Here is an 18,046-nt window from a genome sequence, read left to right as displayed (position 1 = left end):
ATTCATATCTCGTGTTGCCCTGGCACATTCCCTGTTCTTCTCATTCATGCCATTGGCCAGAATGGACATGGGAGTGAAGACTATTTGAGATGCCTTGCCCTCTTCAACTGTGTGTGTGTGTGTGTGTGTGTGTGTGTGTGTGTGTGTGTGTGTTGCTTAGCCTAGCACTGTTGAGCTCCTTTGCATAATTATTTCCTCACACTGTATTAACTAAAGATCAGTGCATACTCTTTAATATAACTTCAAGAGAGATCAGTAGATTCTTCATACCTTTACTCATGAATTTCCTATTTCCCCATCTCTCCGGCTCCTTTCCTGGGTGTCCTGAATTTTACTTTCATACTCATTTAAATTATTTTCATGCATCTTTCTTTTCTACCCTTTTCTGTTATGAATAGTAGATACTATCATTTTTTTTAATGAAACCATCCAAGGAAACACAGAATTTAAAAAATCCAAAGCAAAAATGAGGATTATTATAAGAGAAGATAGAGGTTGCAGAAGGCACACATTGACTTTCTGTTTTATTTTTGTGGCTTAAGAAATTCCGTAAACAAATATACACCCTAACCAAACTGGTAAATTAGAAGTGAATATTACACATAAGCCAGACAATACTTATTTTGTAGATAGATTCTTCTAACTTTGGGTTCTTTGGATACTTTAAAATGATTTGGATTTAGCCAGGCATGGTGGTGCACGCTTGTAATCTCAGCATTTGGGAGGCTGAGACCAGAGGATCGCAGTTTGCGGACAGCCTCAGCTACTTAGTGAGGCACTCTGCAACTCAATGATACCCTGTTTCAAAATAAAGAATAAAAAATTGGGCAGGGGGTGTAGCTTGGAGGTCAAATGCCTCTGGATTCCATCCCCAGACCCACACACACACAAAAAAAAATGAGTTGGATTTTACAAAAGAAATTTACATATAATTTTTAAGCCATAATAATATGCAAGTTTGGAATGGACACGTTGACATTTCCTCTCGGCCCTATCTCTCTTAGTAGTTCTCCTTTAATTATTGCCTAGTATGTGATTTTGCTTTAATACCAAAAAAAATTATAATCTAAGCACTGAGATACCATATGTCTGAGGAGTGAAAATTTGGATGCTAGGATGAATTGGCTGGCTAAGGAAAATACAAATAAAAGCTAAAGGCAGAAAGGTCTCCCATCCTTAAGGAAGACAGTGAAGTTGATTTAATGCCCAGGACTCCTTTGCAGCTGTCCTGAACTTAAGGATGTTTTTAAGTAGCCTAAGTCTTAGTGACAGCAGCTGCCTTGCTTCTTATTATGAGATGTAATTGGAGCTGTCATATAGAGTGATTTACTTTTCAGTATAAAATCCAAGTTTCTTGCTGTGTGGGTTGACATTTTCTTTTCTCAGCGCTGTCTCCTCAAGGTGCAGCTGGTGGTCATCAAGCCAAGCCTAGCTTTTTGCTCCATGAGCAGCTAATGGATGGGAAAACAGCTCTCTGTTCTCATCATCTCCATTTTTCAGCTGAAGAGACAGAATGATGGAAGCAACAGGGCCATGACCCTAGCCTATGAGAAGGTAGCGAGTTAAAGAAAACATGGGAGCTGGGTTCACAGCCAGCCTCAGCTTAGTGAGGCCCTCCGCAACTTAGTGAGGCCCTGTTTCAAAAGAAAGAATAAAAAATCAGGCTGAGGGTGTAGCTCGGAGGTATAGTGCCCCTGGTTTCAATCCCCAGCACCACAACAAAAAAAAAAAAAAAAAAAAAAAAGAAGAAGAAAAGAAAGAAAACCTGGGCATTCAAACCTTTTTATACAGCAATTTAGTCTTGGAGTGAAAAATAAGATTATGCTAGTTAAAAAGCTGGCTTGAGTTTCAGTACCATGGTACATTCATTATGTTGTCCTAAATTTAGTATTTCTCTTCTTCCCTGCTTTTCTCTGTCTCTTTTCCAACATTTTATATTTATTTAATCAGGTGTTTTGTTCTCCACTCTGTGCCAATTACAGTGCTTCAGAAAATTCAAGTTTTGGTAGTTTCCATGTATCATGCCTTCAAGGAGGCGCATTTAAATGGACCGACCGTGTTCTCTTTCTGTTGAACTCTATCACTAGATCCTAAGAGAGGTGGAAGGATGTGTAAGTACTGACTTTCAGGGTGCACAGAGTAAACCAAAGGACTGTCCAAAGGAGACTACACTCCTGAGTGACTTGTGGGTTCATGACCATACTGGTCCTTCGAGATCTCCAACCAAGATAATCTAGGATGATACAGGGTTGACGGATACTACCATTTATAGAAAAGTTACACCTGATTTTTTTTTTTGCCTAAGTTGGGCTCAATTTTTAACAGGTTATTTTATAGAAGGTTAGATAATATTATAGAGTACATCCCATGGTCTCAAAGGTAAAGATAGGGATGAGGGAGGATCTTAGGAGGAGTCTGGAAAGATTGGGTTACAACTGCAAAGCAGGGCAAATGGCATTTTTATGTGTTTGCTGGGGCGTGGTGTAGATGAAGGAAACTTTAAAAGGGAAAGGTAAACATTTACTGGAGTCTTTGGTATTGAACTTCAACAAAGCCATGCCTTTGTTCCAGTTCTGTAAGTTAATGGATGGTGGGGAAAGCTATAAAGCTGGAGTTAATTTGTTTGTAAAAGGAATAATCTTTGGAAGGCATCTCACTGAAGATATCAGCAATTTGATCTTTTGTTAGAATGCAGAATATCCATGGTTTCTGGCCTGAATTTTGCTTAGGACTCTGTAACTAACAGGTATGAATTGTATTATGCAGAGAATTAGATTACAGACTTGAGTTTCATAAAATGATGCTGTGTGCTTGTGTGCACAATGGCTAATATTTGTTCAATGATGACTATATACTAGGCACTCTGCCAGGCACTTTATATGCATTATGCAATATTCATGGTTTTTAAGTAGACAGCATTTTCTTTTTATTTAACTAATGAAGAATGTGACATCCAGAGAACTTACTTAGCTTACTGGAGTAGCACAGCTAAGGCGTGGTAGATCTGGAATTCCAACCGGGGCTCTGGTTCTGAAGCACGTGCTCTCCCCACAGTGCCTTCTTATGTTGGGATGATCTAGCAGTAATATCTCCTTCATTATCTCTCACATGGGTATGCTCATTCCTTTGAAATGGCATACCCACTGCACATGGGGTGCTAGCCCACCCAGGGGGATTCATGGAAAGTAAGCCAGGCAAAGGCTCTATTCTCCGGGAATGTTAGAGCTGGGCCTGGTGAGACATGGATCTAAATAACTGTAGAAAGTAACAGTGACTCAAAAAATAAAAAATTGGATGCTTTCCCTAATATGTGAAAGCTAGAGATAAATGGGTCATGGAAGGAACTCTAGATGAAGAAGGAGATTCTGTAGATGAAGATGACCTGAGGAGATGGGAGAGGGGAAAAGGGAAATTCTCTAATGCACATGGTGTACTTAAACAAACATATCAAAGTCAATCACTAAGCCAAGCATGAGGAGGAGGGAGGGGGAGAGAATGAGGCAGGAATTGGGTAAGGGGCGATTGGGTGATGTGTGCATGTATGTCTCCACCATCTTGTATCTCATTAAGATGTATGACTACAATGTACCAATAAAAAATTTTTAAAAATGTAACAGTGACTAATGGAGAAAAAGTACTAGAAAAGGTTTGAAGAATTAACTCAATTTCTTTTTTCTTTTTTTTTTTTAGGTTTTTGTTGGGCTGGGGATATAGTTTAGTGGTAGAGCGTTGCCAAGTATGCACAAGGCTCTGAATTCAATTTCCAGATCTGCCTAAAAAAGTCTTCTTTTTATTTAAAAAATTTTATATGATAAATTCAATTAATACTACAACCGTTTATGTATATCAATCCATTGTTAATATTTTGTTAGATTTTGTTTATCTCCTTCCTCTATCTCTGTCTCTCTGTCTCTGTCTCTCTCTCTCTCTGTCTCTCTCTCTCTCAAACACATATACACACCTATTCTTCTCCATGACTTCTAGGTTTTGCTAGATTTAGTTTATCTCCTTCCTCTGTCTCTGTTTCTCTCCCTCTCTCTCTCTCTCTCTCTCTCTCTCTCTCTATATATATATATATATATATATATATATATAGCACACACACACCCTATTCTTCTCCTTAACTTCTAGATTTCAGCATGTGGAATGATCTCCTATCTGTGGATTCAGGGAAGACATTAAGAAGGATGTGTCATGTGAGCTGGGTCTTAAGGGTCAGGTGGAATTCAGGCACATGAAAGTTTGAAAGAGGATCATGTCCAGTAGAAGAATGTGGTGCCCACTGATGCAGGGTCTGGAAAGCACAATAAAAGCAGAGAGTTGTGGCTTGTGGACCTCAGGAGAGAAAGAAATTAGAGTTGTTTGTAAATAGGCATTAGTAGAAATCATGACAAATGAGAAGGAATGAGATTGTAGCGGAGAGAATTGGAGGGTGGGAAAAGGAAGGTCAAGGGCAGGACTTTAAACCCTCTCCACGGCCGGATGTGGTGGCACATGCTTGTAATCCCTGCACTTGGGAGGCTGAGACAGGAGGATCGCACGGGTTCAAAGCCAGCCTCAGCTACTTAGTGAGGCTCTCAGCAACTTAGTGAGACCCTGTTTCCAAATAAAATAGAAAATAGGTCTGGGAGTATATATAGCCTGGAGACAGAAAGCCTCTGGGTTCCACCCCTAGTACCACACGCACACATACACACACAGACACAAAAAAACTCCCAAACCAAAACAACCCTCTTCATGCATAGATTCCCAAAGTCAGGCAGTACTCTGGCAGTTTGGAGGCATTGAATAAAAATAAGGTGGCAGTAGAAGCCCCAGGGGAGTGCTGAGTAATTTCTGGAAAGGGGTGGTAATCTGACAAATCTAAGAGGATGTAGAAAAAAAGGACCCAGAGAAGGAAGAGATGGTGAGTAAGGAGGATACAGACAAGAAAGGGTGAAGAAGAGGAGGAGCAGGAAGATGCAGAGGCTGAGGAAGTCAAGTGCTTTTTTTAAGCCGTGGTTTCCCAAAGTGTGGTTCTCAACCAGGAACATCAGCCTCAACCTGGGAAATTGTTAGAAATGTAGAAACTAGGACCTCCCACCTCAGGTCTGCTGAATTTGAAACTCTTTGGGGTGGAGCTCTGTAAACTGTCTTAACAAGGCTTCTTGGCAATCGAGACACACACTAAATTTGAGAATCTCTGCTTGTAAAGATGCTGCTGAGAAGGCTGGTCTTTATTTCAGTATAGCAATTTCAGAAGTAAATTTATATTTATACATGCATATATATACAAAAACCACATAGAAAGGCACTTATTATAGTGCTGTTTATAAGGTGAAAAGACTGAAAACAGCCTAATGTTGAAGAAATTGTCATTCATATTTCAAGCTTCTTTAGAGAGAGAGAGAGCTATCCTCAGATTTTATTAAGTTAAAAAAAAAGCAGTGTTTAGGGTCATGTGTGTTCTCTGCTGCCATTTATACAAATGGGGCATAAATAAGACATCATATGTATTTACCTAACATATTTCTAGGAAGATATTCAAGACACTGTGTTGGTTGACTGGGGGACAAAGAAGGGCGACCATTTTCAGTTTTCCCCTTTGAATTTTGTACCATCTTTAGGTATTACAAATGCAAAACAAGTTTTAAGTATTGAACATAAGATAAAAAAAAGGTTTAAAAATAGCACAAATTCTGGGCATAGCGATGCATGCCTATAATCCCAGTAGTTGGGGTGGGGAGGGCTAAGATACGGTAATGGGAAATTCAAGGCCAGCCTGGGCAACTCAGTAAGACCCTGCCTCAAAATAAAAATTAGAAAGTATTAGTGATGTAACTTAGTGGTAAACACCCCTGGGTATTCCACAAATAAAGTAAAATAACACAAATGATCAAAAAGTTGAGCATATGGATTTTTCTGTTTACGCTTAAATTCTTCTGAGTGGGAGTTCAGTGTTTCTTGGAGTAGCTGAGTTCTCTGTAATGCAGTGTCAGAAACCTTCCGTATGCCAATATGCTATTTCACAAGGTCTGTTAAAGGAACAGAGTGGAATGGGAGACCCATGCAATTTGAAGAGCAGTGGAGGTTTCTGCTTAAGTCATTTCTCCCAACCCACAATGCCTGCAACTACACTGTGGAGAGACAGAGTTGATGCTTTTAAAATCAATTCATTTGGATTAAATACGTTTGATAAATGAATGTGAATCATGACTAATCTGCATTTAAGTCATCTAAAGATGCTTCACAAAATCCCCTGAGAGAGAATGCCATGAGGCGGTAGTTGTCCACCGATGTTGAGGAAGCTACCTGGTAGGTACCTGTAGGCTCGGTTGGTTGACTGTGTCCTGAGGCTGAAGAAGGGCGTGCAGTCAGAGGATGTGGCTGGCTGGGAGACTGGGTACCTGAGAAAACAGAGGCAATGGTGAGGATAGTAACCTTTATATTTCCATGAGTGGCACTTTACAGTTTAAAAACATGATTTCATTTTAATGTCATAATACCAGGAGAGGGATTGAAAGGGATTATTGTACCCATTTTTAAGGGCAGTAAAGCCCAGAAAGGTTAAAGAATGAATCTGAGGCTATGGTGCTAAAATTTGTCCCCGATGCATCACTTTATGCCTCTTGGTACTTTTTTGGGGGTCAGGGGGTTCCTCTCATCTTGCCTCTCCAGCTTCAGAGAAAGCTTCTGGCATAATTTTGGCTGTGAGTCGATCCCACTATCTCCATTCTTCTGAGGCTAAGCAACCCACAGCCGCTACAGGCTTTGTCTCTTGTGTGAACGCCTCCTCTGCTCTGATTGGCCCTGCCAACCAGCACTGCTGGGCTGAGTTGCCCCTCTCCCCCTCACACCTGCCTCCCACTTCCCACCTCAGCTTCCTCCTCCACCATGAGGCTGGCACCTGAAAGGGACAGGGGCTCTCTTCTCTGCTGAGCTGATAGCCTCTATTCAGTCTTCGTTCATCAGTCTTCTCCGTAAGCTGGATGTGGGTGTTGTGGCTGAGGCTCTGTCTGCCCTACTTGGCATCAGTGGTGCCCACTTTGACTCAGCAGAGGGGCATTACTTGTTTGTAACTCCAGCATCTTGCTCTCCCCCTCCCCATTTTAGGCTCTTTCTTATCTTTCCCAATAGAAAGTGTTTTCCCATTAAGCTGGTCTCTGCTATTTTTAGAGCTAGCATGTACTCTCTTTCTCTTTTTCTGTCTCCTGACTTAAGATTTCTACAGAAAATCTTCCTTGGATGCTTTATTAAGCTCTCTTGTATTCTTCAAGTTCTTGTAACAAGTGTAGTCTGGGTTATTCAACTTAATATCTAATTTTATACATTTCACAATAGTGAATACATAGTGCTCTTTTCTTGAGAAATACTAACTAAATACTACTTAGTATTTTCCACACCATCTCTACATAGTATCACCTATAGGATGGATGGTTGGTTGGATGGATGGATGTATGGAAGGATGGATGGGTAGCTGAATGGATGGATATATGCAAATATCTATATATCTATCTTTCTACACATATACATAGATATATAGAGAGATAGTTATACAGGCATATGTGCTCAATTTATATTTATAGATAGGTGGGTAGATAGCTAAATAGATTGATTATAGACAGATAAACATTTCCAGAGGATAAAAATAGTGAGAGCAGCTAACGCCATTGTATTATTTTGATAATCTCAGCTTCTCACGTTAGTCTTAGCTCTTTGGAAGTATCATTTATTAAAGCAAGAGTATGGATAAAGGGGGAAATTCAAATTAAAAAATAATTTGTTTTCTTAACTCACTGAACAGATATTACTTGAGGATCTAGCATGGGCCTGATACAGAAGAGCTAACTTAAGGCAGACAGAGGTCCCCTTCATATGGGCTTTTTAGCCTCATGGAGCAAACAGATAATTAAACACCAAACAAATTCACATACCGCTAAGTATAACACAGAAAATAGAAAAGGGAAATTTGATGGGGTGCACCACTGGTTGTGGGATGAAGGAGAAAGGCAGCTTTGAGTGTGGTGGCCCTGAGGAGCTGACGTTGCAGACACCTGAGCGAGCGGGAGCTGGCTGCGTGACGATCGTGGGGACAGCATAGGAGGCAGAGGCGGACAGCAGAGGTTCCAAAATGGAACACACTGGGCACGCCCTGGAAACAGCAACACTGAGAACTTAGAGTAGGAAACTGATGCAGTATAGAAGTTCACCAGATGTACATCTCTGTGCGTATATATGTAGCCACGGTATTTGTAGGAGGAAATAAAGATATTATCAGAAAAATGAAATAAAATTGAAGAACTATATTAATAATTCCCTAAAAGTGTTATTAAATTTGACATTTCAGGAAGTCTAGCAGATTTTAGATCTTCAACAAATTAACCAGCTCTCTGAGAAAAAGGTAGTCATTCCACATCTCCACCTCCTGGTAGAATGTCAGGCACAGAGGGAAGACACTTAACTGTTTGATGAATTCCTACATGAAATAAATGAATACATGCTCAAGACTGACATTTCATATTTTAATATAGTCTACTTTTAGTCTCTTTCTTAACTTGCCATTCCAGCTGCACTTAAATGCAACCTTATCAAAATGAAAGAAAAGTAACAAATTGTATTTTTTTTTTACAAGGTGTTTAGTAATCCCAAGGACTAAGAAAGAAGAGAGTAGAGAAATTGTGAATGGGAAATGTGTTCTAGGTTGAAATAATTCTTTCTTAATCATTCCTTGTACCTGTAATTTTGAGACCAATGAAAGAAAATTTCTTGGAAAAGAGCTCTTTAGAATTCCAACTCTTAGGAATATGTAGCCTCCTTATTCTTTAATCAGAAATAGCTTCTATTCTTTTTTTTTTTTCGGTAATGGGGATTGAACTCAGGAGCATTCTACCTCTGAGCTATACCCCCAGCCCTATATTATTAATTTTTTTATTTTGAAGCAGTGTCTCACTAAGTTGTGGAGGGTTCACTAAGTATCTGAGGCTGACTGTGAACCTGCGATCAGCTTGTCTCAGCCTTCCAAATGCTGGGGTTATAAGATGTTCCTGGCCATCACACCCAGCCAGAAACATCTTCTTCAAAGTGCAAGCTATAATTGTTTAATAAGACAAATAAATAAATCATATCAGATTGTGGGTGTTATGGTTTTTAAAAAAATTTTAAATTGCATCCTAAATCAGTCAAAAGTAGGCCTATTTATTTTATTTATTTATTTATTTTAATTTTTATTTTTTATTGGTGCACTGTATTCATACATCATAGTGGGATACAAACTTTTGTAGACATACATGCACACATCACCCAGTCAGCCCCCACCCGATCCCCACCCCATTCTCTCCCCATCCCTCCTTCCCATGCTTGGCTTAGTGGTTGACATCTAGTATTATAGCAATTTATCCAAAATTAAAAATGATAATCTCACATAACAGTTTCATTTGTCTGATACCAAGCTTTTGATGACTTAAAGATAACATTTCAATATTTCTTTTTGCTTTCTTTCTTACCAGAGAACTTTTTTTATATTTTTTTAGGTGAAACTATCATATATTTATATATTTATTTTTCAGAAAAAAATCTATCCTAATATGGAATATGGATTCTAGATACCCAAAACGATCTTGAAAAAGAACAAACCTAGAAGATATATATTTTCTGATTTCAAACCATATAAAGCTACAATAATTGAAACAGTGTAGTACTGTTCTAAAGGCATATCTATAAACCATTGGAGTTAAATACAAGCCTAGAGCTAAATTCTTCCCTATATTGTCAAGTTATTTTTGACAAGGTTTTCACGAACATTTGGTGGTGGAAATAATAATCTTTTAACTAGATATTGTTGAAAAATAATAATTACATGGAAAAGAATAAAATTGGACCCTTACCTAATCCCATATACAAGTATTAACTCAAAATAGATAAAAGACCTAAATATAAATCTTAAGACTATAAACTTTTAGAAGAAAATCTGGGTCATAAAACCTCACAACATTGAAATTGGCAGTGATTTCTTGGATATGATTTCAATGGCACAGGCAACCGAAGAGTATATAAACTCCCTAAAAAATAAAAAAAAATTGTATATCCAAAGACAGTGTAAACAGAGTTAAAAGTTACTAATAGAATTGGATAAAATATTTCCAAATGCTATATCTGAAGGTATATTAATATTCCAACTAGAAATCCTAAAAATTAACAACAATAAAGGCAAATAATACAATTTAGAGATAGGTAAAAGACTAACATAAATAATGATTCTCCATAGATAACCAATCTTAGTTGTCTGTTGGATGGAAACTCTTGTTTCTCTGGTTCTGGTGTGTGTTACCTATTTCTTCTTTGTAGTTAATCTCTTTTAGTATTTTCTCTAGCACTGGTTTTGAAGACATAAATTCCTTCAGTTTCTGTTTGTCATGGAAGCTTCTTATTTTTCCATCTAATTTGATAGAAAGTTTTGCTGGGTAGAAAATTTTTGGCTGGAAGTTGTTTTCTTTCAGAGTTTGGAATATGTTACTCCAAGCCCTTCTGGCTCTCATGACTTGGTTTGGGAAGTCTGGAGTGATTCTAATTGGTTTGCCTCTGAATGTCACTTGGCCCTTTGTTTTTGTTGCCTTTAAGATTCTCTGCTTGGCTTCCACATTGGTCATTTTGACAGTTATGTGGCGTGGGGATCCTCTTCTCCGATCCTGTCTAAAGGGAGTTCTATACGTTTCCTGGACCTGTGTATCAACCTCTTGCTCTATGTTTGGAAAATTTTCTGCTATTACTTCCTTGAAAAGATTGTTGATCCCTTTGGTATCACTTTCTTTTCCCTCCTCTATTCCAATTATTCTTAGGTTAGCTCTCTTAAAATGGGCCCATATTTCTTCAATGTCAGATTCCTGCTGTCGATATTTTTTTCTAGATTAGAAACTATGCGTTCATTTTTGGAATGATCATCTTCTAAGAGCGAGATTCTGTTCTCCATGTGGTCTAATCTGTTGTTTGTGCTTTGAATTGAGGCCTTTACTTCATTAATTGCATCCTTTATCTCTTTTTGGCTCTCTGAGTTGTTTTCAAAGCACCTCTATTATTTCTACAGTTATTTTCCTGATTTGATCTTCTAGAAATCTCTGATTTTCTGTTTTATCGGGTTCTGATGTTGTAGAGTTGTGGGAATTCATTGCTCCAGTGTTATTCCTCTTTCCCATGATTTAGGAAGTTTGTGCCTTCTCTGGGTTCTTCCCTTGGGTCACTGTGGCTTCACTTAAGGTGCTCTGGATCTCGAGTCTGTATCTCAGACCCCACTACTCCTTTACTGGGTTGTATCACAGAGTCTCCGACCCAGGGAGTCGATAGAGGCTGCTTTAGACTGTGGGGGGTGCCAGGTTGCGCGTTCTCCTATGGTGTGATATCTCTGCCACCGCCACTCCCCCACTGGGTCAAGTCCCAGGGAGTACAGTACTGGGATTTCTCCTCTGGGGCCTGCAATTTGACTCACTGTTCTTGAGTTCACAGATGTAGCTGTACTGGACTTGGTGAATTCACTGCTGCTGCCGCCGGTGGCAATATGGCGCCGCTGCTACGCCCTTGGCCATGAGGCTGGCTTATTTCTTCTTGGTTTTGAGTTCCACTCTGAGTCCCTGCAGCGTGTGCTGAGCTCAGCCACTGGGAGCTTTAGATGCTCCCTGCGCTGAAAAATCCCGCCTGGCTGTTCCGCAGCGGCTCACCTTGGCTTGCTGTAGCCGTCCAGTGAACTCGCCGCTGCCGCCAGCAGTATGGCGCTGCTGCCGCGTCCTCGGGCGTGAGGCCGGTGTATCTCCTGTGTGGCTCTGAGCTCTGTTCTCAGTCCGCTTTCTTTCTGGAGCCTGGTGATTTTTTTTTTCCTCTTGTGATGGTGTTTTCTGGCTATGAAAGGCGCTGATTTTGTAGTAATGGAGATTGGTTGTTAGCGGGACTCTTAAGCCCCGCTTTTCTCAGTCGCCATCTTCCCGGAAGTCGGCCTATTTATTTTAGTAAAAAGTCCTCAGAAAATCTTGAGCATTAATAATCAAATGAATGTATTAGTTCTAAAGCTCATTGCTTTGCATTTATTTTAATAAATCTTCCTACATGCATTGTGTACAACAGAGAGGTATTAAGACCTCAGCAAAACCACTTTTTTGTGGACAACTACAAAATGAAATCAGCATTAATATGTAACAAATGATTTTATTAAAAATGTCAAGTGTCATGAAACTGCTACTATTTCTGGGCAAGGTCTCGGTACATTTAGAAATAATTTATCCAAATTAATCTTTTGATCCATGACAGAAATAAAATTGTATCTATTAACTGCCTGAATACAGCTGATTAAATTATTTTTTTCTAAATAATTTAAAATATGTTGTTAAAATGATAGGAAAATATAGTCAGATGTGGTGGCACATGCCTATAATCCCAGTACATGGTAGGCTGAGACAGGAAAATTGCGTTCAAGGTCAAACTCAGCAACTTAGCTAGACCTGATTTCAAAATAATTTTTTTTAAAGGGCAGGGGGTATAGTTTAGAATCTCCAGTACCACAAAATAAATAAAAGAATTATAAGAAAAAACTGACTCTGATTATGAGAATATTATGTGAGCATATGTAGCATTCATAACTTGGATGACAGATCAATTGTTTATGACATTTATCTGCACTTTACATAATCAGGGCGCCCGTGGAAGCTAAAAAGAACTCTGTGCTTGACATTTGGATGAACATTTGGTGGGTGAAATCATACATTTTCTTTAGGCCTCTCTAATACGCATTTACACAGAAGTGCTTTGTAGATAAATGTCCAAGAAATTTGCTCTCACATTTGCCTGTTATGCATGGAGCCAGGACATGGTTGGATTTGCAAGATGAAAGCTTATTGCTTATCAGCTCCCAGGCCAGGGCTTAGTTAATGTCCTTCCCACTCCCCTCCCCCATCCCTCCAGTTAAAGATCAACCACTGGAGTTTGGAGTGCAGCACAGTGCGACTGTGACTGATGCCATCAGGCGCTGGACAGTGCTTTCCACTGGGTCAGGCAGCCAGGCAAGAGGAAAGCAGTACTGACCCCTGCCTGCTACGATGGCCCTGGGAGCGGCCAGCACTACATAGCAGAGGAGGCAGATTCTCGTGTTTTTTTTTTTTTTAACTCTCCAAGACATTAAGTTTAACAATATCATTCCCTAAACAAAAAAGAGCTCACTGGACTTTATACTAAGGACCCTTTTCTATTAAGAGAACCTATGGTAAATGTCTCCCAGTGGTGGCTAGTGGGTGGTAGCTCAGTTGTCCTTTAAAGACCATCTCTGCTGAGTTGCTGCTTTTTGTAGAACTTCCAAGGAGGAGTTAGTCTATTTATTGTAGTGTATTGCCAATAAACATCTTTTATTTCAGTGGATCTAGTGAATCTGCCTGCTTAAAGTAAATAGCCATGATCCATCACTCCAGCTCTCTTAGTCAAGACTTAGAGCTGATAAAACCACAATTAATATTTCTACCTGCCTAACACTCTATTTCCACCACAAGTGATGTATGGCTAAATCAATGAGCTAACCATAAAATCCAATAGCTTAGGAAATCTTGGCTGCTGTAGTAGGCAGGCTTTTTGAGGGAGTGGGAAAAAACCAGTCTGGTTTGAAGTCCCAATAGATTATAGCTGCCACCAGGAAGATCTTTGTATGAAAGTCATACCTAAAATTATGGCTTAGCTCAGCAGAGTGAATATTTGATTTGCTGACATAAAATTGTGCTCATGCATTCTGGCCAAGATAACCCCATTGTCAGTAATAATAACAGCAATAAAGGAAGTCAAGTGTTCCTAGGGAAGCATAGACATATAATATTACCCACAGAGCAGCGTTCAATGAAGCTGTTGTCATCTTTAGAGCAGCATTGTGTTATCGCGCTCCTTATCTCTCACTTCTGTGATTGCAGGGATCACAGCTAATGCATCTGGGCTAGCATAGTCTCAGAAACTTGGAAGGTATTTAAAAATACTTGTTGCACAAATTCATGTTAAGTTAAATTTCTTTGCAATTAGGGCATCTCTAGGAGCTACAGGTTGCATTTTCTGTCTATGTGACCATCGATGCCAAAGTGCTTTTCTGCTGGAAGCTCAGTAGGGGCACCGGGCACGGCACGTTCTTTCTTAAGAACCATATCACTCAGTTCCCGACACTTGCATCTTTTGTGCTCTTTTTCCTCAACATTCCTTAATGTCTACGAGCTCCCTTCTCTGAGCCCAGAATCTCTGTGGTGTGAATTTCACGGGTATTCTTCAGGCCATAGGCTCTTTTTTGCATTCTTGGGACCTCTCTACACACCTCTCATTGGCACAACCTCGGTCACTATGAGATGATCATTTTAAGGTTGTTTAGATCTCTTCCCCTTAGACAGTTAGCTCTATGAGGCAGGGTTGACTTTCCTTTCCATTCCCAAAGTCTAGCTTTGACCCATTTTGTGCTTCTGTGGATATTTACAGACTGAAGGAGTGAAAAAATGAGTTAAAAGAATGAATGAATAAATAATATATCCATAGTAAGACTACATTTAAAAAATAATAACGTTATTTAACTGGGTGCAATGTCTTACATTTATAATCCCAATACTTGGGATGCTGTGATAGGAGGATCACAGATTCGAGACCAGCCGCAGTAACTTAAAGAGACTCTTAGTGACTTAGTGAGATCCTACATAAAATATAAAGCCAAGTGCGGTGATGGACACTTGTCATCCTAGTACTTGAGAGACTGAGACAGGAGGAGCATAGGTTTGAAGCCAGCCTCAGCAATCTAGTGAGGCCCTCACCAACTTAGCAAGATCCTGTTTCAAAAATATAAAATAAAATAAGACAGGTATGGTGGTGCATGCTTATAATCCCAGTACCTGGGAGGCTGAGACAGGAGGATCGCAGGTTCAAAGTTAGCCTCAGCAAATAGTGAGATTCTCATCAACCTAGTAAACAAAATAGGGTCGGGGGTGTAGCTTGGAGGAGAATGCCCCTGAGTTCAATCCCCAGTACCAAAATAATAATAATGGTAATGATAATTATAATGATGATGATAATGAGTGGGCTATAGCTCAGAGGTAGACTATCCCTAGTATCAATTCCAAGTACTCTCCAAAATAATAACTTCTTCTTGTGTGTATGTAAAATATGCAACCTGATGTTATCAGATACATCAGACAGTAAAAGATAACAAACCCATCATGCCATATAGTTATCCTTCCTTTGTTTTGTTTTACTTATTCAGCATGAATTCCATGTATGGTAAAGTTATTTTGCCCATAACCTTCCTGGTTTTTATTAGAACTTCAGACTGTTCAGATAGTTGGATCTTCCTTACACACTTGTTTTCAGGTGTTGGCAGGAAAGATCCCGTGGTGCACAGTTGTAATTAGCACGTCGCTAAGATCTGTCATCTGGCCCTGGCACTTCAAACATAAAAGGAAAATGGTGACTCTAAAGATACAGCACTAAATATTAGATGCCTGGTCCCAAAAATCACCGAAAGTGTACAGGCAGGGGGCTTGAAATGAATGAGATCAGGCCTCGTAGTAAAGTTAAAATGGCGAGAAGCCTTCTACACAGAGCTCATGCCAGGGCTCTTCATTGCCACAGGGCTGGCTACTCTTTGTAGTGTCTCTGTGACACGAAAGGCTGAAGTCTAGGGCTTAAAGGTGAATGAAGCCGGGCGTGGTGGCGCACGCTTGTAATCCCCGCGCTTGGGAGGCAGAGACAGGAGGATCGCGCAGGTTCGAAGCCAGCCGCGCACGCTGGTTTAGGAGACCCTGTTTCCAAAATGAAAATGTAAAAAATAGGTCTGGGAGTGTAGCCCGGAGGTAGAAGGGCTTCCAGGAACCCCAGTACCAGCAAAAAAAAAAAAAAAAAAAAAAAAAAAAAAAAAAAAAAAAGCTCCGAGGAGCGGGTTTTCAGAACGCGTAATTGTCCAATTTTAGAGCAACGAGTGGTTCCGAATTTTATTTTAAATAAAAATAATACATGTGGTATCAAATGAAAATAGTACCAGGTGTGTAATACAGTCTGCCTCGTTCTCCCTGGAAACTGCCCCTTACCTGTCAGTGTGGTTGCCACTTCAATCTGGGTGCTACACACACAGCTCAACTCTGAGATAAATCACCTGTACATGGCATCCATTGATTGTCACCTACACGTTTAATGAAGGCAAATCTAGTTCATTTGACCTGCCTTTATTCCTACCAACAGTTTATATGGAAATGATTTTTAGTTCTTTTGTTAAGCAATGCCATAACCTTTAATAATTTACTTGAGTTTCCTTTTGTTGTTGTTGTTGTTGTTGTTGTATTTCTTTCTCTTTTTTTGCAGGTCTGGGGATGATGGAACCCAGGGGCATTTGACCTCTGAGTTACACCCCCTGCCCATTTTTTACTCTTTATTTTTAAACAGGGTCTCATTAAGTTGCAGAGTGCCTCACTAAGTAGCTGAGGCTATCTGTGAACTGTGATCCTCCCGTCTCAGCCTCCCAAAAGCTGGGATTACAAGTGTGCGCCACCATGCCCGGCTTCTGTTGTATTTCTTGATGCCTATAGTATGCGGATGTTAATGCCATCGCTCTGCTTCCTTCCTCCTGTTTCCCTTGAGTCTTTCCTTTCCCAGTGCTTCTCTGTTACATTTTCACTAACATGGAAGTATTTATATTTTGTCGTGCCGGGAGGAATCTTAATGATGATTTAAAGCTAAAGACATTAAGGGGCTTGTACAAAATGTCTTTAAAAAGCTAGTTAATGCTAGAGCTAGGGTTTAACCCAGATCTTTTGACACCTAACCTAGTGGGCTTTCTGCAGATCAGTTTACTAATGCATTCATCAAATGCTTATTGGATGCCTTTTCCCTGCTAGGCACTTTACTAGGTACAAAAATAATAAGAAATGTTTTCAAATATTATCTTCATAGTTAAGTAAGAAAGACATATACTTAAACAGATACCCAGATTTCAATGCAATAATGTATAAAGGAAAGTGTTACCTAATTTAAAAATTTTTTTTATCCCACAGGTTAGAGATTAGAGAAACTATATTAGAAGTCACAACTTTAATATGTTGAGAAGACAGTATTTTACTCAACTCCTTTATGCATGTTTAAGAAAATAAGACTTTGCTGATGTACTTTTGGAAAACTAACAAAACGGTCTGTTTAAAGATCAAATGTGAAGACAAAATTGTTTATATCATATCTTATACATTTAATAGGGTTTTATGTGATACTATCAAAATATTCTCCAGTTGTCCTTATAGGTTCATTTAGTATTTTCACTTAAAGTCTAAGGTTTATGCTTTTTTGGAGATTCTTCGTACAGTGACTTATGAACTTTCTCCTTTTTTCTTCTTCCTTTAGATTTTCATCACCGTGAATTGCCTGAGTACAGATTTCTCCTCCCAAAAAGGGGTGAAAGGACTTCCTTTGATGATTCAGATTGATACATACAGTTATAATAATCGTAGCAATAAACCCATTCACAGAGCTTATTGCCAGATCAAGGTCTTCTGTGACAAAGTGAGTAAAGATGACAGTTTGTCATAAAGGTCTCTTTGTTATTAGCTATTGCTTTTAATGACATTTCCCCCTTGTCACTTTCTCTTGTCTAGTGGTATCAAAATAATCGCTTCATCTATCACAGGAGTGGTAATATTTTATTCTCAATTCCTATAAGTTGTCTAGGGAGTCAAGGGAGTCATCAATTTTGTGGGTTTTTTTTAGTTAATCATTTTTACCATAACAAAATACCATAGACTTGGTGACTTAAACAACAGAAAGTTATTTCTCACAGTTTTGAAACTCCAAGGTCAAGGTGCTGATGTCCATTTCCTAGTAAGGGTCCTCTTCTTGGGTTGCAGATGTTATCTTCTTACTGCATCCTTAACATGGTAGACAGAGAGTGCTCTTGTGTGTCTATTTTGATAAGGACCCTAATTGCATGATCAGGGTTTTAACCTCACATCTTCATATAAACCAAAGTCTCCACCTCCAAACATTATCACATTGTGGTTAAAGCTTCAGCAAATGAATGAGGGGGCATATACATTCAGTTCAT

At 39.3% G+C, this 18,046-nt stretch overlaps 1 protein-coding gene across 1 annotated transcript in view; it reads left to right on the top strand.

Moving 5' to 3' along the window:
* GRHL2 (grainyhead like transcription factor 2) overlaps positions 1 to 18,046 on the top strand; it is a gene marked incomplete at both ends in the record, with an annotated part of 113,389 nt that overhangs the window by 63,356 nt on the left and 31,987 nt on the right. The window contains one exon of the mRNA XM_080694440.1: positions 17,350 to 17,508. Coding sequence (XP_080550566.1) covers positions 17,350 to 17,508 — 159 coding nt within the window. The remainder of the gene's footprint in view (positions 1 to 17,349; positions 17,509 to 18,046) is intronic.

Source organism: Muscardinus avellanarius (assembly GCF_963383645.1).
Source record: "Muscardinus avellanarius genome assembly, chromosome: 4".
Classification (NCBI taxonomy): Eukaryota; Metazoa; Chordata; class Mammalia; order Rodentia; family Gliridae; genus Muscardinus; species Muscardinus avellanarius.
The sequence above is the reverse complement of the archived record's forward strand: the minus strand, read 5'-3'. Positions and strand labels throughout refer to the sequence as shown.